Genomic DNA, 27,044 nt, shown 5'->3' with positions numbered 1-27,044 from the left:
CGGCAGGCGCGGCAGCAGCCTTTCTGCCCGTCGCCCCGCGATGACACGCGGGTGCAGGGCGGGCCGAGCCATCAATTCCTCCGTACCGCGGCTGGCGATCGAGCGACGTCGCTGCCCCGCTGGCCATCCATCTCGGCCCAGCTTTTGAATCCCTGTGCTGCGTCGACTGCACGCCTACTGTACGGTCTGTGCGTACGGTCTCGGTCTCCACGGCAGCCGATGCTCCAAGTTTCATTTTGACCGAGCAACGCTAAAGACGTCGCAAAAAATTAAAGTTATTTCTACATTTCATTAATTCTTTTTTTTCTGAAATAAAGTTATTTTCAGCTAACTTCTCGTCTTAACCATCCGAATTATTCTCTATTTAAATTTTTCATATATATTTTTTATCAACCAATCATAGACTCTATCCAACCATTCATGCCTACTACGTTGTTTTTACTATCTCTATATCAGTTGTTAATTTTTAAGTTTTGAATTGATTTGATTCCCTTTCAAGGCATTTGATTGACCAGAAAATTATCGTAATGATCTAAATCATGAGAAGTAACCCATAAATATTTATAGATCATATTTGGTTTAGAATAATTTTAACAGTAATAAAAATATAGGAATATAAATGCATGTCCACGTCAATCCATATGGATTTTCTCACTAGGTTTGAGTGAATGAAAATTTTTATATGTTCTCTCTTTAACTCATAGGAAAGAAAAATCTACTTTAATTTTCATGCATTTCATTCCTATAAACCAAATAGCTTTAATAGAAATGCAATCCATAGAAATCCAATCATTTATTTTTTCTTTAAACAAATAGGCCCATATTATAGTATAAAGTTTAAGTCATAGAAATATTTATATTTTAAAATAGAGGGAGTAATTTTAGTACTCATACTAAATTCTACCTATTAGTAGAAATGATTATATTTTGGAATACATGAAGTAGTATGAGTGCATATATGTTCTGACGCTGTTCTACTTGTTGCATAAAAAAGACTGTGGGGATGAGAAACATTATATGTGCAAATAAAAATAATTATGACTAAAAATTTTGCATATTTATTGATCTAGAAGCCAATAAAAATATTTCAGTGAAGAAAGCCCCAAAATCAATATTAAATTTAATATTAAAAATTCGAATTTTAACTTATAAGTAGAAGCGCAAAGATAATGATACTTACTTTGTACTCACGCCGGTAAAGGTTACAGTGCTCTTTACGTTTTAAAAAATGTATTGGTTTCCCTATATTTGTAATTCTTAATAGTATATATAATTATTTACAATTGAAGTTTTTATGTGATATACAAAATAAGCTAAATATTTTTTTTTGGGACGGTCGTAGTGCTCCTTCCGTGCCTCCGTGAGTTCCTGGTCCAACTACCTCGAGTAGCTCGTAGTGTCGTACTAGGGCTACTAGCCTACGAGCTACTAGGCGGCACACATACGTGTAGCCCTCCCCTCCCTGCCAATCTCCGTAGGTGCTTTGACTTTTCTCCTGTTGGTGAAACTGCAACCATATCCGTGCAAATACTACCAATAATCAGGCTAGAAGATTTGGGGAGCGTTTAGAATGACAAAATTTCCAAAAGAAGTGTCACGTTAAATATTTGACTGGATGTCGAAAGAGGTTTTTGATACGAATGAAAAAACGAATTTCACGGCTAGCCTGAAAACCGTGAGACGAATCTTTTGAGCCTAATTAATTCGTCATTAGTATATGTTAGTTACCGTAGCACTTGACTAATTATAGACTAATTAAGCTCAAAAGATTCGTCTCAAGATTTCTTTCATAACTGTGCAATTAGTTTTTTTATTCATCTATGTTTAATGCTTTATTTAGATGTTTAAAAATTTGATGTGATGTTTTTATAAAATAATTTTAGGAACTGAGTAAGACCTTGGTAGCATTCCGCGTATGCCAACTACACGCTCACCCTGATCCGAAATGGTACTATCAGTAGCATGGTCTTTGTATCCATGTGTAGTATGAAAAGGGTTGCATCTAGAAGAAGATGCATTATATGAATAATGTACACCAGCCAGACAACAAACAGGTTGCTGCTGTGCTCCATCCGGCCTCCTGCTTTCCTACGGTCAAAGACCCAGCTCCCAAGAGTTGAAGCCTTGAAGGGCCTGATGCCTGAAGGGGATGCCCCTAGACAGTGACAAAATGAAACCAACAGCATAAACAGCTGCTGCCTTCGTTTCCAAAATAAAATCGTTTTTCGTTTTTTCGTGTTTAATGTTTGATCATTCGTCTTATTTGAAAAAATTATATAAAAACTTTAAAAAAATAGTCACGTACTATTCATGTTTTATCATCTAGTAAGAACAAAAATATTAATCGTAATTTTTTTAAATAAAATAAATGATCAAACATTGGACACGGAAAAATGAAAAATAATCTTATTTCCGGAAGTGTAGCTGTGTTCCATGGCGAGCGAGAGCGCCGTACTGCCTCCAGATTGGTAGTACCCCTTGCCAGCCTGTACCCCGAGCATCTGGTCTCGCCAGTTGGACCTCATTACCAAGAACATGCCGAGGCATGGGACACCTGCCGCAGCAGTAATCGGAAACAAACACAAACTGGCCGATTCGCGATCTTTACTGATACTCACAACGGAGAGAACGAGACCGTGTGCACGTTGGGGAGGAGGGACGAAAAAGATGAGGAAAGATTAGCCGTCGCTGCACGTAACGTGTGCAATACTCCAAGGAGACTGGCAGCACAGCACACCGGCCACGGCCCCGGACGATCGATTGATCAGGCGATGGGTAGTATAGCATGCATGCACGCACGCACGCACGATGGTCTTTTCTCATGTGGTTTTCTCATCACTGTTGCTTGAGGAGCAGAGCAGTAGAGAAGCATCAATCCATGTTGGTTTGCGCCTGTGCCTGTCGTGCCGCCATGCTCGGCAGAATCTTCCCTTTTCCCATTCGGGCCAAATCCAACAGCTCCTCCTGCTAATGCACGGGCAGTTGGATACTCATTGCAAGTGGTTCCAAGTACTGATCGATCAACGTAGGTAGACGTACGTAGTAGCTCGTAGTGGCCGCCGTGATTTTAGACGTATTCTCGAGCAGGTATCTCCACTGGTTTGTTTACGACGAAATGCATGTACTCTAGTTCATTCTGGAACGTACTACGACTAGTATTTCTATAGTAATAGTGATAAAATCCGTGCACTTAAGCCCAATATAATTCGAAAATGGACAGTGGAGACTTGTGCTTAACTCAAGTGTCGTTTCTGCCGAGAGTCCGACAGCTGCCTGACCGCGGAATTTATAAAACATAGCAGGAGTATTCATCACCTCGAAAATAGACAAGCTTACGTGCACAGCGCACTTTTAAACGTCGATTTGGGCAAAAGGATTTGGGGATCGCCGAAACGGCGATTCTCCTTGAATGCGCCCCGCTGCAAAGCTAGCGATATTCAATTTGTTTCTTTTACCTGGCCATATTCACAATTTGTGAACCAGACCATCGGCAACGATCGACGACTCGGCCGCCCCTAAAGGGAAAAGAGTTCACGCAATCCATCTTACAAGGACCAGCTAAACGCAGGGTGGGTGCAGTAGGACAAGTAAGCTGCAAGCAGGGTACTGACTAGTACTACTCGTACTCCTCCTTAAGCTGTTAACCCCGGGACAAGTTGCTCATCAAGGTTAGGCCGGTTAACCCAGCTGATCAAGCCAAGTCAGCCGTCAAATCGTAACCACTAGCCAGGCTTCCCCGGCAAGGATCGGTCGCTCGCACAGCAGCGGCGGCAAACAGTGTCTCCCTTGCACGAAAGACAATCACCCGGCAGCGCGCACTGGTCACGCACCGCCTCGCAGGCTTCTCGAGCGGCCGCATTGGCGTCTTCCGGAGCTCACGCACGCGCCCAGCTGAGCCGCCGCGGCGCGGGCAGGCTTTCACGCCGTGGCCGCGAGGGACGAGAGGACGTCGTACGTACCGGCGGTTCGTTCGGCTTCGGCCGTGTGCGTGACAGTGTAGTAGTAGGAGTAGTATGGGTGGGCGACGACGGGACGGCATTAACTTTGGCGTGGCCGGGAAGCGCTGTCTTTACGCGGAAACCGTCGCTTTCGGGGTCTTTATGCGCTCCCGCTCACTGCCCCGCCACACGTCCCCGTCGCGGCGCGGCTCTGAAGGCAGTGTGCAGTACAGGGGAATCGCTAGTGCGTTTCTTCTTCTCTGTTTTTAATTTTTGTTTCTCGTGCTGCAGTGCAGGTGGAGCTGGATGATTTGAATGGCGTGGACGAATCTTACCGTGGCTTCCAAGGCCGGTGACGAGCTGCGAACACCGGAAAGGTGCAAATCGGATGCGTAAATATCACTTGTCCATTTGGCCCAAATCTTGGTAGATCACTTTTTTTACCACTAAACAAAACAAGCTAGAAAAGGGATAGTCGAAGATAAGATGCTTGTTAATTATACATATTCTTGTCCCCCAAATCAAGCAAGACGAGGAAAAGGAGCTGGCTTTATACAACCTCGCATGCTAGATTTGGTAAAGAAAAGGTGAAAAAATGGAGAGGAAAAACAAAGCACAAAATAAGGAAAGGAAAAAAAAAACAGAGGAGAAGCAGAGTGATCAAGAAAGAAGAAAAAAGCAGCAGCGCCATTTACAAGCCTCTGATCTTTCTAATACACGGAAGCATGACTAGCCTCCATGAACAGGGTGCATGAAGCAGCTGACTGGCGGCTAATCCAAGAACTGAAGCAAGCAACATTGATCAGTAATCCCACAGCATCGGCTCCTCCAGGCGGAACACGCCGCCGCCTGCCACGTCGTCGTCGACAGCCCACGACGCCCCGCACGAAAGGCTCGAGGATGTCTCGTATCTCAGGTCCAGGAGAAGGTCCGGGAGGTCGAACAGCGCGTTGTCCGGGTCAGGTTCAGCGTCCGGCGCTGGCGGCTGCGGCGAGGCGGCGCTGGCGAAGGAGCAGGCGTCGGGGCTCTTGGCATTGGCTTCGGACGGGAAGTCCGCGGCGGCGGCGAGCAGCGCCGCCGCCTGCACGTCCTTGGGAGCCGCGGTGGCAGGGCGCGGGAGCAGGTGCGCGAGGTCCGGGAAGTTGAGGTGCGCGGCGCGGCCCTTGATGGCGAGGGCGGCCACGTCGTGCGCGCGCGCGGCCATCTCCGCGGTGGCGAAGGTGCCCAGCCAGATGCGCGACTTCTTGCGCGGCTCCCTGATCTCGGACACCCACTTCCCCCAGCTGCGCATGCGCACGCCGCGGTACGTCGGGTGCCGGCCGTCGTTGCGCGGTCGCTTCTTCTGAGCAACGGCGGCGGAGGACGATGAAGACGACGACGACGACGACGTAGACGACGAGGATGCCGTGTCGGGGGAGGCCGGGGAGGCGGGCTCGTGGGAGTCGTCCATGGCTGCCGCGGTGGTGCCGGGTGTGGAGTAGTTGGAGGGAGCGGAGTGGAGCTGGGAAGATGGCAATGGGATTTTATGGCGTGGCGCAGAGGCGACGTGGCACGTCAAGAAAAACATAGGGTCATATGCCCGTGGGCCATGCCATTGTTTCCTTTTCTATTTCCTGAGATGACTATCCTTGCTGAAGTAAAACACAGCTGGAATTATTGTTTTAGCAATTTCGTGTTACATGACGTTTTTGTTGCCCTCGATTTTTACATAAACCGGTATTACATATATATTAGAATTATTGATATCTATACGAATATAAAGAAAACCAAAATATCTTATAACCTAAAATAGAGGTTATTTGTGTTATCTCTATGTTTTTTCTTTTTTTCTATGTGCACACTTCAAGTTAAACAACATGTTTTTGGTAAGCAAGGACTATATATATAAATTTAGAGCAATTTTAGGTACTAAGACAACGTGGCCGACCCCTCCATCGGAAGAAAGGAGAAAGAACGGTAGGAAATTTGTGGTGATTGTACTAAAATTTGGTATCTCTTGTTAGTAAGGCCGCGTTCGTTACGGCCAAATAAGTTAGCTTATGTCTTCGTAAAAAACGTGGTAATAGATTAATATATGATTAATTAATTATTAAAAAATATAAAATAGATTAATATGATTTTTAAAACAAATTTTATTTAGAAATTTTTACAAAAAATATACCGTTTAGCAGTTCGAGAAGTGTGCGCATGGAAAACGAGGGGAGCTTAGTTAACTAGTCGGTGGTGGCCAATGCGGCCCAAGAGGTATTAAATTTTTCACTAAATTTTTTTATCTCCTAATACCTTCTCAAAAACCATCAAATTGCTCATAAATTTATCATTTTATATTTTTAACTTTACGTAGTTAATCCAATTATTTATACCGTTAAATAATTATAAAATATAAAATAATCTATCATCTATCATCATACATCATAAAAAATCATAATAATATATACTTTTGTTAGGAAATATAGACATGCATAGCGGAGACATAGATTTAACTTAGAAAACCTTGCAGTAAAAAACTACAGGCGTCAACCGACAATAACCACTATAAGATGATAGTTACAACACAGAGGAATACAACCCTTTCCCGTGCAACTTACAAGAAATATATATGTGGAGAAATCTAAGAGTTCTAGTTGGAACAGACTATAAGTCTTATTAGGAGACTCTATGAGTCCTAAAATAAAAAAAGCTCGGAGTCATATTAGAAAACTATTAATATAATTTAAATATATTATAGATAATAATTCATATCATATCTCTAGCAACTCTCTTATCTAAAATAAACAAATTTGAGATTTGCTCCGGTCCAACAAAAAGTAACTCGAGGTACCGATACCTCGAGGTACCAAATCGTTTTCCACCATTAAATCTAGCTTGTTATGACATGTACTTTTAGATCCAATAATTAGAAATGATTTGGTATTTCGACTTACCGGTATCTCGAGATAATTTTTGTTGGACTGAAACAAATCTCAACAAACTTAGATCCTTGTTTGTTTTGGAACCGACGGAGTATTGTTGTGCGCCCTATCTAAATGTGTCAATGGGGGTTTATGGCATTCGGATTGGCTTGAATTGGATTTTTTTTTCGTTCAAAAAGTTCATAAAGAGAATAAATGAATTTATCGCATTGTACACTTCAATGTGGTGCAAAATTGTTTGAAAACGTGGAAGCAAGTGTTAACTCTAAACTGAGATCTATTAATTTGTTATTCTCTGTCTGGCACAGATCATGGTACAATTACCTGGGTTTAACAAGTTGAAATTTTAAGTTAGGAACAAAACCACGTGTCACCTTGTCAATATTCTGAGTGCAGTACTAGCTCCCTGCTCCATTTGTCAAAAAAAAAACCATTATCTTTCACTCATTCCACATGACAATAAAAAAAATAAAACGACTAAAATACCATCCTTTATTAAATTTTAATAAAATCGTTTTCTATTTTATCTACTCTCAATATCTTTTATAAACTCTATTATAATGATGGCTCAAAGATAAACATATTTTAAGTCAAAAAGGAAGGATAAATATGATCTAAAATTTTAGAACGAATGGAGCACTAACTATAGCTAATACTGTTTCTTTATTTTTACTAAGCTAAGTCACCCTAATTATTTGTATCCTTCGAGTCACACGTTGCCGTAATTATTTTTAGCCTTGAATGATTTATTTACGTGCATTTGTCTATCTCTCGATCCGAGAACATTAATCTTTGTATGCTTGATCTTTGATACAATATGTCTTTTTTTTGCTCGTAAAAGACAACCACATCGTCCTATACGTAATCGAAGGTAAAATAGTATTTTTGGCCAATGCACTAACTAAGATTGCACATGATCGTATTTATGAGTAGCATGGTTTATGGGTCATCTTTTGAGTTTTAAAACAAAACAGCAAACAACGTATTATTTGTAAATAGAAAAAAATTACGAATAAACTTTTATATACATGTTCGTAGCGATAAAAAAGTTCAGACGGTAAAATAAACTTTGGTAAAGGAATCTTAAAATCAAATCTAAATTTAAAGTTAAAAAAATTCAATTTTGGCTTATAAACCTAAGCAAAAGAAAGTGATGGGGGATATACTCTTGGGTGAAGTGATGAGTAGATTTTTATTCATCTCTTGGACAATTTGAGGAGATAATCCTTGGTGGAAACAAGACATACGTAAGCTCATGCGTTTTTCCCTTCCTTTTCAAGTTATAGAAAACAAGAATGTTTACCTACTGTAATTTCTTTGTGGTCCTAAAATTGCTTTATATTTAGGTACAGAATAAGAAGTGATTTTAGGACCGATGGAATAATACAGAAGCTACCGTGGGCATATTTCGTACTATTATTTTATAAGAAAAAATTGCAAGACTGTTATTATAATTTTGCTAAATTAAATATATGATATCCTGACCCACATGTCATTGACTTATACAGGTCCCACGTGTCAGCGAGATATCAATGACATATCTCTAACTTTATAAATTATAATAACACGTTTCTAAATTTTCCTATTTCATACTCGAAGAAATAAATTTTTTGGATGGAGGGTGTAGAGTATTGTGCATGGCCTCAGTTGGCCATTGCTCACTTTTGGAACTTTCTACTACCTCTATCCAAGAAGACTTTACATCATATTTAGCTCTTAATATTTGTCTGAAAAAGACTTCATTTGAAAATTTATTGCATTAAAGTTTATTAAAGTATAAAGCAAATGTATTAGAATTTTAAAAAGCAAGAAATACATGCTGTCAGGGTTTGAAAAAGGGAAAACATTTTACCTTTGTATAAGTAAATGTAAAGTGGATTAAAAATGATAGTTTTCTGCTTAAGTCTTCTTAGGCCGTGTTCTAAAGAGCTTAAACAGCTTTGCTACTTCTCAATTTTCGTTAGCGCAATTTTTAAATTGCTGAACAATGTTTTTTGTGTAATAAAACTTTACCGGTAAGTTGTTTTTAAAAACGAATAAAGTTATTGTAAAGTTTTTATAATTAATGCTAATCATGTTTCGTTGTTTTATGTGCTCCTAATCAGCTAATGCAAAACTCCTTTTAGAATGCAGCCTTACCTTCCCTAGAGAACATCTAATACCACAGGTCCACAAGACGGTCGTGAATATCGCACAAGGGCAAAGTACAGAAGCACGGTCGAATAACCAATCCGCTCGGTCTATGCTGTGCGTTGATCGATCGAAGCACGCGCGCGTGCAGCCCCACCCCTACCCGGCTGCGGCGTACGCTACGGTACCTTCAAGATAATCGGCGAGGCCCGTGGCTTTGGACTTTGGACTACCAGAGCTGCCTAAGCTAAGGGGTTATTTAGGTGGCAAAATTTTTTGTTAAAAATATCACATCGAACGTTTGATCAGATGTCGGAAGGGATTTTTGGACATGAATGAAAAAATGAATTTCACGACTAACCTAGAAACCGCAAGACGAATTTTTTGAGCCTAATTAATCCGTCATTAACACATATTGGTTACTGTAGCACTTATGGCTAATCATGGACTAATTAGGCTCAAAAGATTCGTCTCAGGATTTCTTCCGTAACTGTGCAATTAGTTTTTGATTCATATATGTTTAATACTTTATTTAGGTGTTCAAAGATTCGATGCGATGTTTTTGAAAAAAAAATTGAGAACTAAACAACACCTAAGCTGCTGTCTGGGCACAAACCGGCCGCAACTTTCCACTCTCGCTGGAACACGCAAAAGTTGTGAACACATCTTCCCGTAAAACAACTTCCGGCGGCTTTTGGTTGGCCTGCTATGTAATTCCTACTCCTCCTACTGGCCTGGCAAGAGTTATCTTCGTAGTTGCAGATTTTAGGTGTACTTCCAGTCTATTAGCCAATAACCAAAACCTACCTGAATGAAGGTAAGGCCCCATTTAGTTCTTAAAAATGTTTTGGAAGATGGGTCAAATCGACACGTACGATCACACTTTATATTAAACGTAGTCTAATTATAAAATAATTACTATAAAACAAATTTTAGATTTCGCTTGGAAATCGCGAGACGAATCTTTTGAGTCTAATTAAATATTTTATAAATATATTAAATATTTTATTCCAAATTTTGATAATATATATTTATCTATTTTAAAATGATACATGACACACCATTTCATCTTAGAGTTATATATTTTAGTTCTAATATTATAATTTTATCCTTATAAAATTTCAACTCTACATATAAGCGGCGTAGTATAATAAAATCAGATTTGTTGGATTCAAAATAATGAACAATTTACCATCGTTCGAAGGTAACTTAACATATCCTTAGGCAGCTTTCGGTTGCCAAAATTTTTTGATAATAATGTCACATCGATGCGTACGGTTATACATTTAAAGTATTAAACGTAGTCTAATTATAAAATAAATTTTAGATTCCACCTGGAAACCACGAGACGAATCATTTGAGTTTAATTAATCTGTCATTAGCACATGTTGGTTACTGTAGCACTTATGGCTAATCATGTTATAATTAGACTCAAAAGTTTCGTCTCACGATTTCCCTCGTAACTATCTAGTTAGTTTTAATGTTTATGTATATTTAATGTTTTATTTAGATATCCAAATATTTGATGTGATGTTTTTGAAAAAAAATTTTAGAAACTAAACTAGGCCTAATTTTTCGTAGTAGAACAAGATGCCTACTTGCCTAGCATAAAACGGACAAGTCTCACTCGACGATGCGACGCAAGCGTCCCCGCAGCCACAGCAACGCACCAACTCGCGCACTCCTTCGTATCTATGGTGATCAATGCAGGAATAGCTACTCCGGGTTAGAATATAATCGTCAAACAGTACACATATTCCTACGCTGTGTCCGTACCATGATTGGCGAGTCAGCATTCTGTTTGGACTTCTGCGGGGCTGCGACGAGTATCACTCCATCACTAGCCGTGGCGAGAACGGGCCGGCGCCCCATAACGGTAATCAATTTAGGAGCAAACGAACGGTTCCAATCTCCGTGTCTCCTCGCTCGTGCCTTCCTGTATATAGCAACTGTAGGGTATTCTCCACTCTGTTCTTCACATGCTATCATTCTACCGGCCAGATGAGACATCGATCAGCGGCGTACCACTGATCAACCGATCGATCCTTGCTTCGATTTGGTTCTGATAATTATTAATTATTTAACATGAGTGCTACAGGTAGCCGTATGTCCTCTGCAAGTAACGTAACCTCGCTAGGCGCCATCCCGTGTAAACGCTGTCACAAGCGACTCAACTTTACTTTACCCGCTGTATCCAACAGTTCATCACATCTGGCACGCTATTCGTGGTGAGAAAACTCATCAAGAAACTCATGGTGGTACTGCTACTACTGTACGTTTGTTTCTAGGATTCTTGCAAGGAACATTGCTTGGCTAGCTAGCACAGCAGTTAATGGTGGTATCATGTACTACTTCAGTACTTGGAGGAGTTTGATTCACTTCACTGTCCTCTAATGAAAGGTTGAAAAGGAATAGCAGGCTGCGGGCCATCATATTCTAAACTCGATTACGTTCGTTCCCCTGTTAAGATAACTTAACTCTCTCGTTTTCCGCGCGTATACTTTTCGAACTGCTAAACGGTGTACTTTTTTAAAAAAATTTTCAATAGAAAAGTTGTTTTAAAAAATCATATTAATCTATTTTATATTTTTAAATAATTAATAATTAATTAATCATGTACTAATCTATTACTACGTTTTTTATACTGGGTAAGTTAACTTATCTACCCCTCCCACCGAACGCAGCCTCAGGCAAGGTGTAAATCGTTCCCTCTTTTGATTCGTCATAACAGGTTTTAATTTTGTTATTATTCCAACGTCAACTGAATTGGTCCCTTGTGATAATCCTATAATGTACATTCTAAGAGGACTTGGTTTACGCAATGATTTGTTGTTATAAGGTTTGCACATAGAAGATGATGATAATTGCACGAAGATTAAAAAAACACAATAAGAGATACGGAGAAGTATGTGAAACAATGGTGCAAGGTGCATCAAAGGCAAGATGACATTGAGAGCGAAGAGAGGAATATGGAGATAATAGATAGAGGCGCTCGTCAGTGGGAATATGTTTAACATATATTACTTTAATAATATGTTCGTCGATATGGTATGACTCAATATTTGTATATCTAAAATGACTCGAAGGTGGCTCTAACTGATCTCACTTTTCTATGCATACTTATGTAAAATTTAGAAACCTAAATGGGTGAAGGCTATCCTTCATTTGGAACTACAACTCACGATGAAGCAATATTCTGTAAAAAAAAACCTATGAAGCGATATAGGATGGATTTTGAACAACATTAGTTTTACGGTCCTGAGAAGATACCGTGATGCACCTTAGTTAAATTTTAGAACTTCGTATCTTTTGCCTCTCTTTGTTCAGAAATATAATACGTATTTAACCGCCCAAATTTAAGCTTTGGCCATCTATTAACCAAATAGTATATAAGTTTTGCTATAGACAATTAATATTTTTGGGTTCATGTTCAAAATCACTTCCTTATGACTATGATTTAAGCGAAATACTGTTGGAGAAATTTGCGGCCAAAGCCTACTTTTGGACAGTCTCACAATCGAAATATATATGCCATATATTTTTGAACAAGGTAAATAAGAGGCACCAACTTATTTTTTAAGCACAATGTCCTCCCAAGAATCGTGATTAACAAATAAATTTGCATTAAGCGCATACTCACTATATTAAAAAGAATGAATTTCCTACTATGAATAACCAAAAAATTGTTTTTCCTAGGACGGTGGAGGAAGTGTGTTCTTTTGTACTGGATTATTCCTCGGCTCGTGCGTACACGTTAATTTTCTAATTTTTAACGGTGTATTTTTGTAAAAAAAATTTTATGTAAAAGTTTATCATCTCATATTTTTAGGGTAGATTTTTGATTCTATAGTTATTAATTTTTATACTATTATAGTTATTAAAAAACCAGATAATATTTCATTAAAACACAGCCTAATTAACTTCTGCTTCTGCTGAACCTAGGAGCTACATCCTTTATTATTATAGTATTACGTGATATGCAAGAATCTTTATTTACGGAAAATGCTTGGAAATTTTATCTATAGGGCGGAAGGGCCAAATAATGATGTGTTAGAGGACGGAACATGTTAAGGATCATTAATTTGGGTAGCTCCACACACAGATCATGAGGGAAGGACAAGAGGATGGCAGATTAAAAAGTGCAAAATAGAGAAGCTACTGAAATTGATTTGTCTTATTTTCTGGCCTCACTGTCCTCCACTTAGCTTCTGTTGTTGTAAACTTGTAAACATCCACTTGATCTTGATGGCTCTTTATGGAGGTAATTAATGGTCTCAAAAGCTTGAGATCTCTTGGAGAGATATGCTGAGGTATATCATCCTCTTTCAATTAAAAAAACAGGCACCCAAATTTTTAGAGACTAGGGGTTGATTGTTTACTTTTTTATAAAAAAAGCAAATGGTATATTTGCAAACAAAAAATAATTTATAAATAAAACATTTATATACGTATTCTTAGCTATCTAAAAGCCAATAATGGAGTAAAAGTTTTGGTGAAAAAACTCAAAAATCCAACTAATTTTAAGGTGAAAATTTATTTTTTTTTTTATAAGTATAAGCAGAAGAAAAAGATGGGTGCAGACTGCAGATGTTGTACCTCTCGTGTCATTCATAAAATCTACATACACAAATTTAAACACTTACATATTATTCCTATGCTATGCTATTTCAGACACCAAGAATGTGATCATTATTTGGGATTAGCCTGTAAGACATGGACTTTTTGCTGAAACCAGAAGAAGTCTGTTCAGAGGTCGGACCAGATCGTTTGTGGAATGAGAATTGGGGACTCATTTGTGGACTTTACTCGGTACAAACATACAATACGTACGTAAAAGGTTGATTGACAACGGTAAATTTGTAGCAAGGGTAATAATACAGGCAACTGATTGGTATATGTTGACCTCTACCTTTTTATTTATGCTTATACTTATAAGCTAAAATATAAAATTTTAACATTAAATTTAGAGTTGATTTGAGAGAGAGGGGCATACATCATAGTTTATTTTTCTAGCTTGGCTTCTAGATCTCTAAAAATACGTATATAAAAGTTTTATTTTTAAATTATTTTTAGTTTGTAAATCTGAAACACCCAAAAGATGATCCCATTTATTTTCATGTTATTTATATCCATCCAATAGCCACTATAATAGTTGTATATACATATTACACTAGTCCATCTCATTCTCAAATAAAGTTCCTTGGATTATCTACTGTAGCTGGATTAAAGTGAAAAACAAAATTACTAGAATATCATTGCTATTAATCTTCAAGCAAATTTCTAAGGTGCTCTTGTATATACTGGTAGTATATATCCGTTTTTCTTTTATCCCCTTCCATGTAAGATATATTTGATATGATAACTCATGTAGCATACTTACATCATCTTGTTATATTTCTCTTATATCACTATGGAGAGTACCGGGGTACGAGGGTTAGGTATCTGACGCGAAAAACGTAGTAATAAATAAGTACATGATTAATTAATTATTAATTATATAAAATATAAAATAGATTAATATGATTTTTAAAAGTAACTTTTTTATAGAAAATTTTTGTAAAAAATACCCTATCTAGCCATTTAGAAATCATACGTACGAAAAACATGAAAATCGTGTTAGTAAGGGGAGAGCTGACCGCAGCCCAAAGTATATATCTTAAGCCTTATTGGTCCGGCCCAACTTTTCCCACAGTTGCACTTTTCGGACAATTATATATGCTGGAGATTTGTTGGCCTACATACGTCTCTAATCCCCTATCCGCACAGAAATCGTTAACTAAGAATTCTTAAATGCCGTTAGAACGTAGTTTGTTTATTCTCTCCAGTCAAGTTGAAGGCCAATAATTGCAAGCTAAATAATCCACTTATTTGTGCATCAAATCAAGCATGTTAAGTCAATAATATATATACCCACATGCCGTGAGAGTACAGAAGGTGCCATTGCTGTGGCGTCGCGCAAGCCAGTACAAAAAACTGCACTCTAGATGAATGACGCCTATAAACAGTAAACAACTCTCTTAGGGCTATAATATGCGCTAAAACCTCTTGGACGAACTTGGATCGTGCATGGTTCCCTGCGGTCCATATGCTCCAAACTGTTGCCAACATGTACACACCGCTGATGCATGGTCCCTAGCTAAAGCTAGCTAAACCTTCCCAAGCATGCCTTTTTTAAGACTCTCACATGTCTATCCTTTAATGTAACAAGCGTTTAATTAATTAATTAAACTCTGCGCTAACTAGAAACCAATGGAAATGCCATACATACCATGAATATTGACTCGACTCAACTAACCTCGTCGTGAAATATGTGTGCCGGCCGGCGTGGATTTGTACTTAATTTAGGTGAGATGAGGCAGGCGCTAACTATACATCCACATGCTTGGGTTACCAACCATACTAAACCCATTTTTGCCACTAACTACACCTTACCATCTCTGATCTAGTAGATATGTTATGACCAATCTCCCGGGATGGTACAACCTAGCGTGGTAGTATGATAATATTTCTGTAGGGATGGATGATGGTTATGATAATATTTCTGTAGTATGACAATTATGGTAGTATGATAATATTTCTTTCCATATGGTCGTATGGAAAGAAACCATTGGCCGAGGAAGAAACTTTATAGGTAAACGGCTCGAGACAAGAAGAGACAGAACGGTGGTTAGCTCGTTTAATTCTAGAATATATCTCATGCGTTGCATAATTGCGTCCATTGCGTGCTTTCTTTTTTTTTTCTCTCTCTTTCTCTTTAGAGGCTAACGTCCATTGCAAATTGGAATAAGAAACTTGCATGTGCGTATAGTATTATACTGTCGCTTAACGAAGTTGGTAATAACACATTTAAGTTTAAAAACACATCTTTAAAACATGGCAAAAATATGTTACAACAAAGCCTTAGAAAACAAAACAAACTCCTTTTTCTATATAATCAAATATTTATATCGACGTTAGTATCTAAGTGTTAAGCTATATAATAAATTTTCGTAGCTACACAAATTACTAAGGTGTAAGGGTAGCCTTGAGGTGAAGGCTACGGATGAGTTCAAGTATGTGGGGCGAGAATAGGGGCGGGGTTGATTTTTGGAATGAAGTTGGCATGGAAAGGTATGGGATTTGAGGCCAATGGTAACTAGCAAGTGTTTGTTAAGGGTTGTTGTGTAACAGTGATAACTGATAATATTTAGTGGGAGATATTCCTAAGATAAAAGAAGAACATCTTAGAGATTCTAGTTGGAGTTGAAGAAAATTAACAACAATGCAAGCAAATAGCCATATGGGCGTCATTAGTTCATAATGATTATTATATGGGTACTAAAGATCCAACTTAAAAGTATAAAAACCCATAAGCAATCTCTCATGGTAAATTTTAAACATCAAAATCCATTTCCAAACCTAAGACAGGTGCCAAAGCTTCAACATACCAATGATCTAATGGAAGTAGAATACAAGTGAATGCCTAATGGAAAGTGAATATCTAAGGGGCCCGAGAGGTTAAGATCATTGGTTGTACCCTAGATAGTGATGACTTATTTGATTAGGGCAAATTTTTTCCCTACCAATACTTTGGTAGTGCCAAAATCTAGGTAAATTTTAGTACTACCAGATGTTATTGTATGGAATTTGAATTTGTGGGAAAAACTGGTACCAAAACAAACATATACATGGTACTATTGAAGTTGCCAAAATATTAGTCAGACAAAAATTTGTCCCAAACCAAACAAGCCCTGAATGACCCCCAAAATAGCAATATATAAAGGAGTTTGGTGGCAAAGCCTTTACACTGATACTTAAAAGTAAGAGAGCTCCTTATCTTCCAAGCTAGATTTTAGGATGGTTTTCCTAGAAAATTGAGAGGCGTGACACAACGAGGGGATGCGGTTAATGTTTCAACGAAGATGGTGGTGAGAATATTGCAAGTAATGCATGCGAATGCGGGATATTGCAGGGGTAGATATAGCCCACTTTGACGATGTCTGATTACCTCAATGGATTAAACAAATCCTATAGTAAAATAGTAATAGTATGTATTAGTAGAAATGAACTCATAACATAATGCCAATGATTCTAATAACACCGACGATGACGTAGTAGACTAAACATGTCCCTTATTGGACTTATCATCAAAAAAATTGACTACAAAGGGAAAATATGGGGGCATATCGACAACCCACTCTCCAATGGTATGCAAAATGGGGTGGCGGATTAGGAAATGATTAAAAGTATTAGTAAAAAAAGTTGAAAATGTTTAATATGGATTTTAAAGCAACTTTTTTACAGATTTTTTTTGACAAAACACAATAGTATGGTAAGCGTGCATGTGAAAAAAAGGAGTAGAAGTTGAAAAAGTGTACATTCGAACACAACTATATAATATTTCGTAAAATGATATGAATTTTATTGGACTACGAACAAATCAACATTTTGGTCCAATGTTTAGCTAATGATGGTGCTATCATAGAAGTGGAAGAGGCAACGCAAGTGGTCAGTATCTATACTCGTATGAAAAGGAGCAGTGGTGGTGACAGTGAATCTACCACCACCATCACTTACCCTTCCTACAGTTTTATAATTTAGCTCTTAAATTTCTTGATATTAAAAATCAATTAAATATAGATTGATATCTAAATATTAATTCAAATTAAGGTGACTATTTTATATAAGAAAACTTGATAACACATAATAAAATCCATAGCAAAGTATGGGTATTTAACTAGTACTCAGTGACACTCTCAAGTTGACCTAGATATTGACATTTAAAATAAACATATATTGACAAAAAGGCAATCTCGTGCGGATTCACCGTGCTGGCGATCTGGTCAGTGTTCCCAGAGCACCAGCGGTTCGCCGAAGAAGATATCGTCGGCAGCGTCATCCCACGGCGAACCACAAAAAGACGGCGGCGGCAACGTGAAACCGAACTCTAGAAGTGTATCTGGCATGGTGAAATACGCGTAGTCTAATCCAATGCCACCGTCCTGCTGCAGCGTCCCATTCTCGACGATGCAAGCTCGCGCCGCCGTCTGCTCAGGCTCCGCCGGTTCGCGTTCGCCTTCGGTTGCGGCGGCGTCGTCGTCGTCGTCAACGTGGCATGGCGTGGGCGCAGGCGAAGCCGTTGCCGCGGCGAGCGCGGCGGCGGCCTGCACGTCCTTGGGCGCCTTCGAGGCGGCGCACGGGAGCTCGCCCGCCAGCTCGGGAAAGTTGAGGTGCGCGGCGCGCCCCTTGATGGCGAGCGCCGCGACGTCGTGCGCGCGCGCGGCCATCTCGGCGGTGTCGAACGTGCCGAGCCAGATGCGCGACTTCTTGCGCGGCTCCCGGATTTCGGACACCCACTTCCCCCAGCTCCGCATGCGCACGCCGCGGTACGTCGGGTGCCTCAGCTCCGCATGCGCACGCCGCTTCTTGCCCCCGGCGCTGGCGCTCGCGCTCCCGGAGTCCACGGAGCTCAGCGACGACGCGTTGAGCGAGCTGGCCGCGCTCGCGCTCCCGGAGTCCACGGAGCTCAGCGACGACGCGTTGAGCGAGCTGGCCGAGCTCGCGCTCGCGTCGTTGCTGCTGCTGCTGCAGGTGCGGCAATTGGACTCCTGGAACAGCACTTGCTCTTGCTCCATTTGTGCGACGACGACCAAGATCGATTTTGATCACACGTCCTACAGGCGTTTCTTGCTGAAACTTGCCAGTCAGCAACCTACGAGTGGCAGTGATCAAGTTCGTATGTGGCTGACTGCAATGTGTAGGTTATGCACCATCTATGTATATATACTGTGTCTATGATCTCTCTCTAAGTCAATGTGGAAAGACACAACAAGTAAAGTGGCACTGTTTCTTTTCTTCTCCAAAGAAATGTGAATGACATGCAAATGCACACAGAGAGAGAGAGAGAGAGAGAGAGAGAGAGAGAGAGAGAGAGAGAGAAGGTAAAATCAGGTCATGATATGTAGCTTAAGGACGCGCTTCTCTGATCTGATGATGGTCAATATACTGAAGTTTCTGCACACACTTTAGATTTCAATATTCATTGGTCTCGAGCTCGGTGTATAGATCGACTTCGTGCAAAATGTGTTAGCAATGATTAAAGTAGCCGGAGAATTCCAAGGCACGGACAATTACGTACTTAGATGTTAGCCTCGTGCAAAATATTAAAATGCGCACATAATTGGAATCGCCTATTCACAGATCCAAATCTTTAGGTTCTGCGTGCTTAATTGTATTACAATAATTAAGTACAGATCAATAATGTGAACGGGTGAAGCTAAAATGCAGGGCGTGTCAACCAGCAGATGGCAGAGAAAAGCAGTGTTTGTTGGGACGAGTAAGATGGGAAGACTGAATAACATAATGCAATCAAAGCAGGCCATAACCATTTTTTTCTGAAGAAAAATGCAGCCATGCAGGGGCCATAGTATTAGTGCCCTTTACTTTCTTCATGATTTTCAACTAAACTATTGCCGCTACATCCCCGTGTATAATGTTATCTGACAGAATAATCAAATATAAACGCTCAGAGATTCCAGGGCAGGAACATAAAAAAAACCTGCTGGGAGGAACTCGTGGCGTGCTTTTGAGGATTGGGGATACGGATGTTTCCTAAGATCACACTTTAACCTTTATTAAGGATTGTTAAGTTGCGAGCAAACAACCAAAATTCGTCTGAAAAAAGCTAAGAGAAAACTAATCGCGTTATTTGATCTCACCTTTTATTTGACCCCTTCTACGTTCATCACTACTGAAATGGACCGGAATGAGTATATATCTTAGACTCATGTTAAGTTTGCTCGAGTGCATTTCGTTTTATTGGGTCTAGGAAAGACAGTTAGCATCACTTGGAGTAAAACAGAAACTATCAGAGGGACTAAATAGATGGACAAATGAAAACGAGAGTGATTGTTTGACTTTTTTAGGGAAAATGCAAAATGACATTGTTAAAAAAATAATTTGTGAATAAAACTTTTATATATATATTCTTGGTAGTCTAGAAGACAAGGTTGGGATGTAGGATCGCAACAGAGTAAAAGAACTATTAGAGGGGAGGGGTGAATGGTAGCTAGATCAAAAACCAAATATTTTCACGGAAACAAAATATTACCTTCACAAAAGCCTTACCAAAGCCTCCGGTCGCACTGCGAATGTACCACCGGTCAGACCGCCGTTATGTGGCCGGTCAGACCGCTCGCATAACCTCGGTCAGACCGACGTTGTGTGGCCGGTCAGACCGCCAGCCTACCTGCGGTTAGACCGTCGAGATCCTGGAAAAACGTCGATCGACAAAACTTCAAGATGCAGATTGAATCTCTCGACTTTTATTGATCAACCAGTGTTTACAAAGTGCATAGAAAGCACTCCTAACCAAAACTCTCAATCTAAAATCAAAATAGAGTCGAAACCCTAACTTTTCATCTCAAACAGCACAAAAAAAGCTCTCTGGGGGCATACCCCTCGATACCTATTTATAACCTCGACGTGGGTATGCAAGGCCCACGTATCTAGCACGAATTAGGACTCCCAATCTCGTGGGAAACCAATTCTTATCCGTAACTAACCATATCTCTATCTCTAATACAACAAATCTTCTTATATCCGGACTCTATTCGAACTCAACTTCCATATTTCATACGCACACAATATCTCCATCGTATGCTACATGGAATCTTCACCACCACGTGCATTAAACTCTAGCCTAAGTATCCCACATGATATCTTGACCGCCGGACGTCAACTTATCTCCAAGTTGACTCCCGATCCATCACCGGCAATACTCTCTCGAGACATCAAGTCACCTACACATGAATCAAACAAAGAAACCATATTCCGAGACCAAGCTATCTCCAACTTGACTCATGATTAGCAAAACAACAGTACCCATACGTATAGAAACCAACTAGAAGTCAAATTCACAAAGAACAAATCCGAAACCGAAAAGAAAACCGAAAGCTGAAACTTTCGGGGCTAACCTGCCGGTCTGACCGCCCAGATACCTGCGGTCTGACCGCAGTTATCTGAAAGGTCTGACCGCCCATATACCTGCGGTCTAACCACACGGTCAATTTTCACAAAAACATTTAACTCGCAAACCACCAATTTGGTCATCACAAAAACATATAGATCACTCCTTGATCTTACATGGGAAATAGATCACCATTTGCCAACAAAACTTACCAAACTTGTGTAAAATTATATGCTTAAAGTCTTTGCCCCCCCTAGCAAGCACGAGAGATTTTTGATATATTTTTATTAGTTATTAACGCGTGAGACCTAATTTGTTGAAATGGAATTTTGCCACAGCCGTGGCTACAATTGCAACCAAAACTACCGGTTAAACTTGTCTAAATCTAGGCAGGACAAACTACGAAAAAGCTGTATCATACACCAAACAAGCCCTGCTACATGGCATTGCCGCAATGTGTTGCTAAATGCTAACTGATAGTACTTAGAGCAAGTATAATAGCAGGCTATAAGCCAGCTAAATGTTGATGTGGAAGAAAGAAGGGAGTAGAGAGGAGAAGCTGGATATAAGTTTATAGCCAGCTCAGGCACAAAAACCAAGACATCATATGAGAGACATGTGAGTCCTACATTAAAGATGAAAAAATTAACCATTATATGAGTGGGTTATAAGAAAACTATAAGGAGTCTTATAACCAATTTGTTGACTATATTATTAGCCTTACTCTTAGTGTGCTGATCTCTTTGTCCTTCTCTTTTACCTTTGATACGCTCAAAGCAAATCTGAACCTGTGTCAAATAGCATCACCTGCAGTAGGAATTCATGATGTTAATTTGGTCAATTAAAAGCACATGCTATGGAATACAACTTTGCACGAAAGCCCAGATGAACGGTTTAGAGCTAATTTAGATGTCACCTAATGCACAACGCTAGTACGGCTGTTGAGCAAAAAAAACGAAAGAAGAGGAAGTGCATTCAAGACGATTCATTTCTTTGGTCCGCAACTTGAAGCTGAAAACACGCTATACTATTATACATTTAAAACCGTAGAAAAGCCTTTTCTTATAGTTTCATTCGTCAAAAGCTTAATTTAATGAGCAAGGGCACCACAAAGCTTCATATGAGCTTTGGTTCAGTTCTGACTTGACCTTCCTGCCATATGTCCAAAGCATTTTATTTGCTTAAGCTATGACGATGACTAGCTGTAGGCCATATATGCAGATACAATGGGAGACAAATCAAGGCATTCTAGAACACGTATCACAAAAAGTGTCACAGCACATGAGTATGATGTGCCCATATATAGCCAAGTAAAGAGTGGTTAGTACGTCCATGAGCTCCACAGCCGAAATAAAAGAGTGGTTAAAACGTCCATTGCTTCATAACTTCCATAGAAGTGGTCTTTTTCCTGCAAGAGCAGCATGATGCTTATGTAGACGGCTGGAAGAAATAATACTAGATGGTGCTCAGTTCACGAAAGCTACACTTCTGCTGATCGAAGCATCATATTGATAGATGAAATAATGCGATTAATTAGCTGAGACCACATGCGTTTGTTTCAATTCAGTGAAACTAACACCCTGACGGGGATCTGCAGCGCATTATTGTCACATGTAGAACTGTACGCTCTTCAATCGTATTCACTACCGTATAATTAGTTACAAACTACAAATTCTTTGGACGTTTGATTCTAATAGAAAATGACTTTTGACCAATTATGGTGGTCTCGATCGATCGTTCTCCTCGCATACGCTTTAATTACATCTCTCTTTTAAGTTTGATCTGGCGAGCTTTTGTTTTAAGTTTTACTAATTCAAAGCCAGTGCTAGCTTTTCGCTTTAAAGTGACCAAAGCAACAGTTGATTGGACGATATTCTTGGCTGATGACAATATTCACAGATTGGAAATTCTTCAGCTAAAGACAATGATTGTTCTAGTGCCCATCATTTGCCTCTGCTTGTACACAAGAACCATGTAAGCTCATTAAACATTCAGAAACACAAATGGATGTGCAGATTTTTTATTCAGAAATTTTGTGCAGCCTTCCGTAACTCCTGGTTAGAGATAAACTGCCAGACCGAAACCTTCATTTCATCGTACTATTGTGCCCTAGAAATTTTAGAGGATTTTCAATGGTATTTTAAGGAGTTACCATACCAGGTGGTACAGTAACCTAAAATGTGTGTTACATTTTGAAAGAACCTTAAAACACATCACACACAACATTTTCTATGGTCCTTGTGAACCTCCAAAGTTATAGTAGATTAGCAGTGAGCTTTTTTCTTATCTCGAGGTAGCATTTTTCCTATTATAAAAACTTGGTAACTTCATATACTAAAATCTTACAATAAAAATTTAGTAGCTTAAGATATTTTTAAGGACCATAAAATGTTCATATAGCAGTGGAGTAACTTCTTAAAAATCAACTATGATGGTGTATCTCCGAGGGACTCCAGCATCTAATTCCGTAGGCAAATTTCCACAGCAAAAATTAGGTTATCTGTATAAAAAGGGTTTTTTTACTATTCTTGAAAAGAAGTATCGTAAGTTGTAAAATTCTGTTACCTAAAGTTACTAAATTTTTATATAAAAAATATGGTATCTTGAGATACTTTATTAAAAATGTTATAAAATCTTGTATCGGAAAGTGGTATATAACCATATACATATAAGCAGCAAATCCCAATCAGAAACAATACAATCAGAATATGCTTGATTTAAAGCACGTACGCGTCACGGTCTCACGGATCAATCATTGAACAGTGCAGAAGCTCATCAGATCAATCGATCGGCTGGTCGCACGCACCAACATTCTGTTGAGTGCTAGTAGCTAGCTAACCGATCGATCATTTAGGTGCTTAGCTCACACTGTCACACGCATTGGCCCGTCCAAATCCCCCGCAAAATCCCCAGCGAATCGGTCGCTCCGAGCGCGAATTGATCTCCACCTCCACGAGCGATTGGACCGGCAGCGAACGATCGAGCTCGCACACTCACCTACCGTAGCGTTCCCTTCTCCGTTAGGCCCGGCCGGTCGGGCAGCGGCGGCGGCCACGACGACAACAAGACGACCCCTTTTCTGTCATAGGATCCTCCTGGAGGGCATCACGGACACATGCCGTACATGCTTGCGCGGTTTAGCCGGTTTTCGTCCTCTCCTCTTGTTTCGGTTTATATTTATAAGTCAAAATTTAAAATTTTAAATTGATAGTAGATTTTAAAATTTTTATCATTGTTTATTTTTTAATCTTAATTTTTAGATTGCTAGAAACATATATATATATATATTATTTATAAATTATTTTTATTATCTTTCATTATTAGTATTAGCGGTGTGGTGTGCTTTGATGCGTCGCTAATTGGACAGCTCGATCGCTTCCGGCCGGGCTCGCGTTCGCTGTTGCGTCGCCTGCAGCAACCAAGCATGATGCATGCGAACGCAGATTGCTCGTCTGGCCATGTGTTTGTGCATGTGACACGGTCGCCTCGCCCCCGCCCCCCTCGCTCGCTCGATCGAGGTAGAGCTAGTAGCGCGCTTGGGCACAGCTAGCTAACGTGTGTACCGGAAGATCCCCAATTTGCGACTGATTGGGTGTTTAATTAGGGAAAGGTAGATGTGGAGATGATTAACCGGGCTGACCGGCTGATTTGGCGTGTGTTGGCGCAGTACCGGTGGCGTTGGACTCTTGTGGGAACCGGTAACTGGCGTGCGAGTGTGCTCTGTACCTAACCTGCTAGCCATTGGCTTGCAGGGTTTTTTTTTTCTTCCCTTAAAACATGCATAAGTTGCATTGCATATTGCTAGGAGAGACAAGTAGTGAGCACTGTGTGCCAAGTGTATGGAGCTTTCTTTGCTACTTCCTCCTTTCTTTTGTGTTTACTCTTGTACTGTTGAGATATCGAGTTCAGCACCAGTAGCACCACAGTACGTGTAGTAAAGAAAGGGTGGGAATAGAAGAGTTGAAGAGGCCAAGTTGGCAATTTTATAGTTTATCTCCCGGTGTTCGAAGGCGCTGTACATAATAACGACGTGGCAGCAGCAAGATCAGGACATTTTATGGAACTGGAGCAATCTGGTGAGAATTCGTGATAAACGCACTCTGGTGGAGAGCGATGTAGACAAGAATCCATGCACTTACTGCCAAACTCGCTGCGTGAAATCATTGAGGCAGCAAAGCAACGTCTCGTTTTGATTAGATGATTACCCACTGTTTCACCGCACCATTAAAACGACCTCCAAACGGCCGGCAGCTCACCACACCCACATGCTTATATAAAAAAAATTATGCACAACAATAATGCAATCAGCTGAAAAGAAATGCGGCATCAAATTAATTAACTTCTATTAGTAGAGAGATCTTTTGATTCTTGGTACATAAAGCACACAGGCTTCATGGCCTAATCAAGCACAACATAAACTAACTTTGTCAATAGAAGTACTAAATGTAGAGGTAATTTTTTTGCTCTTTTTTCTTTCATTCTTGGGAGCTGTTGTAGTAGCCTGGTAATACTATTCATGAGCCCATAAGGCCAGAACGGTAAAAATGGCTACTCGGCCCACAAGAGTGGCTCGTTGAGCACGACGGCGTCGCCACCGTCGACGTACTCCTCGGCCGCCAGTGCCGCCGGCCACACCGGCGACCACCAGAGCCCGTCCCGTAGGTCGAGAAGAAGGTCGGGTAGGTCGAACAGAGCATTGTCCTGGCCGCCGACGGCGTGCACAGTTTCCGGGCAGGCCGCTTCCTCCGGCTGCTCGGCGGTGGGCGACGATGACGACTCCTCGAACCGCACCTCGGCGGCAGCCTTGGTGGCGGCGGCCTGGATGTCTGCGGGGGAGGTGGACGCCGGGCGGGGCAGCTCGTGGGCGCTGTCCGGGAAGTTGAGGTGCGCGTTGCGGCCCTTGATGGCGAGCGCGGCCACGTCGTGGGCGCGCGCCGCCATCTCCGCTGTGGGGAAGGTGCCGAGCCAGATGCGCGACTTCTTGCGCGGCTCCCGGATCTCCGACACCCACTTCCCCCAGCTCCGGCGGCGCACGCCGCGGTACGACGGGTGCTTGAAGCCGCTCCTCCCCGAGGCGGCGGTGCTGCTGTCGCCGCCGCCGCCTGCGGCCGCTTGTGCCTTGCCGCACGCCGCGTTGTCGTCCGTGCTGCAGCTGCTGGTATCCTCTCCGCCGTGGGCATCGGCAGTGGCCGCGCCCTCCGGTTCTTCGGCTGCCGTCAGCGAACCGGCGGCTCTCTTGCGCTTCTTGATCTTGGGTTGTTTCGGCTTGGAGCTCCTGGACAGCTCTTGCGCGCCAATGTCGACGAGGGAGGAGGTGGAGGAGGAAGTGGACAGCGACGACGAGGAGACGGAGGAGGAGGTGGTGGGTGCATGGCTAGCGTCTGCGTCCATGGCTCCCGTTAGGAGAAGGCCGTGGCCAGGGCCAGCTGATCGAGAGTAGCTTAAGCTAGCAGATGGAAGTGCGGTCTGCGGTGAGTGGAGTGCCTCCGGGCTCCTCTGGCTATAAATAGTGGCACCTTACTTCCGGTGTGGGAGTATGGGACCGGATGTGTTAAAAAGGTTTTTGTTTCCCTTTCTACGCAAGGTTTTTCATTGATTAATATAAAGGACTAAAGAATTTTCACAGTATTGTAATTCTGGACCACCAAATGAGAAAACAATCATTTTCCAGTAAAATTCTACCCATTAATAATAAGATCATCTCAACACATCATTTTCCTTCCAAAAATAGATTTCAACGTCGGTTACTACGTACTTCTGCCTTTATATGCTCGTGAGTTCTGTATTTTTTTTATGGACCCTCTAATTAGCCTCTTACATCTCTCTCACCACGCTTATGTATTGACGCCTACTTCTTCAAGCTCCATATATTACTTTCTGTCTTCGTATCGCAGCCTTATCCTAATAAGGAATTCACTTTTCATATGTTCTAATCAACCATCAAACGCGCAATTTGCGCGGGCCAACATGCTAGTTATTATTATCTTTGTAACCATTGCCTTGTGCCCTCCCCTTGGGGCGTGTTCAGGTGAAGGGGCTAGAAATTCTTCTCTCCAGCAGGGAAACATGTTAACTAATTAACATATGATTAATTAAATATTAGCTATAATAAATTTA

At 40.8% G+C, this 27,044-nt stretch overlaps 3 protein-coding genes across 3 annotated transcripts; all 3 read right to left on the bottom strand.

Annotated features, from left to right (window-relative positions):
* Nucleotides 1-4,199: 4,199 nt before the first annotated feature.
* LOC102711147 (ethylene-responsive transcription factor ERF039-like) lies at nucleotides 4,200-5,423 on the bottom strand. Its single transcript, XM_040523483.1, has one exon. The coding sequence runs from the start codon at nucleotides 5,386-5,388 to the stop codon at nucleotides 4,741-4,743; it is 648 nt and encodes a 215-aa protein (XP_040379417.1). The 5' UTR covers nucleotides 5,389-5,423; the 3' UTR covers nucleotides 4,200-4,740.
* A 12,379-nt stretch (nucleotides 5,424-17,802) lies between these two features.
* LOC102702282 (ethylene-responsive transcription factor ERF034-like) lies at nucleotides 17,803-18,594 on the bottom strand. The gene has a single exon (XM_006653586.2). It carries the CDS (start codon nucleotides 18,592-18,594, stop codon nucleotides 17,803-17,805), a length of 792 nt encoding a protein of 263 aa, XP_006653649.2.
* Nucleotides 18,595-25,241: 6,647 nt separating this feature from the next.
* On the bottom strand, nucleotides 25,242-26,386 carry LOC102702005 (ethylene-responsive transcription factor ERF038-like). The gene has a single exon (XM_040523528.1). It carries the CDS (start codon nucleotides 26,316-26,318, stop codon nucleotides 25,476-25,478), a length of 843 nt encoding a protein of 280 aa, XP_040379462.1. The 5' UTR covers nucleotides 26,319-26,386; the 3' UTR covers nucleotides 25,242-25,475.
* Nucleotides 26,387-27,044: the final 658 nt, after the last annotated feature.

The sequence above is a fragment of the Oryza brachyantha genome, chromosome 4 (genome assembly GCF_000231095.2).
Source record: "Oryza brachyantha chromosome 4, ObraRS2, whole genome shotgun sequence".
In the NCBI taxonomy this organism is placed as follows: domain Eukaryota; kingdom Viridiplantae; phylum Streptophyta; class Magnoliopsida; order Poales; family Poaceae; genus Oryza; species Oryza brachyantha.
The sequence above is the reverse complement of the archived record's forward strand: the minus strand, read 5'-3'. Positions and strand labels throughout refer to the sequence as shown.

Coding starts and splice junctions, on each gene's coding strand:
- LOC102702282 (XM_006653586.2), bottom strand. CDS start 18,594: ATGGAGCAAGAGCAAGTGCTGTTCCAGGAGTCCAATTGCCGCACCTGC.
- LOC102702005 (XM_040523528.1), bottom strand. CDS start 26,318: ATGGACGCAGACGCTAGCCATGCACCCACCACCTCCTCCTCCGTCTCC.
- LOC102711147 (XM_040523483.1), bottom strand. CDS start 5,388: ATGGACGACTCCCACGAGCCCGCCTCCCCGGCCTCCCCCGACACGGCA.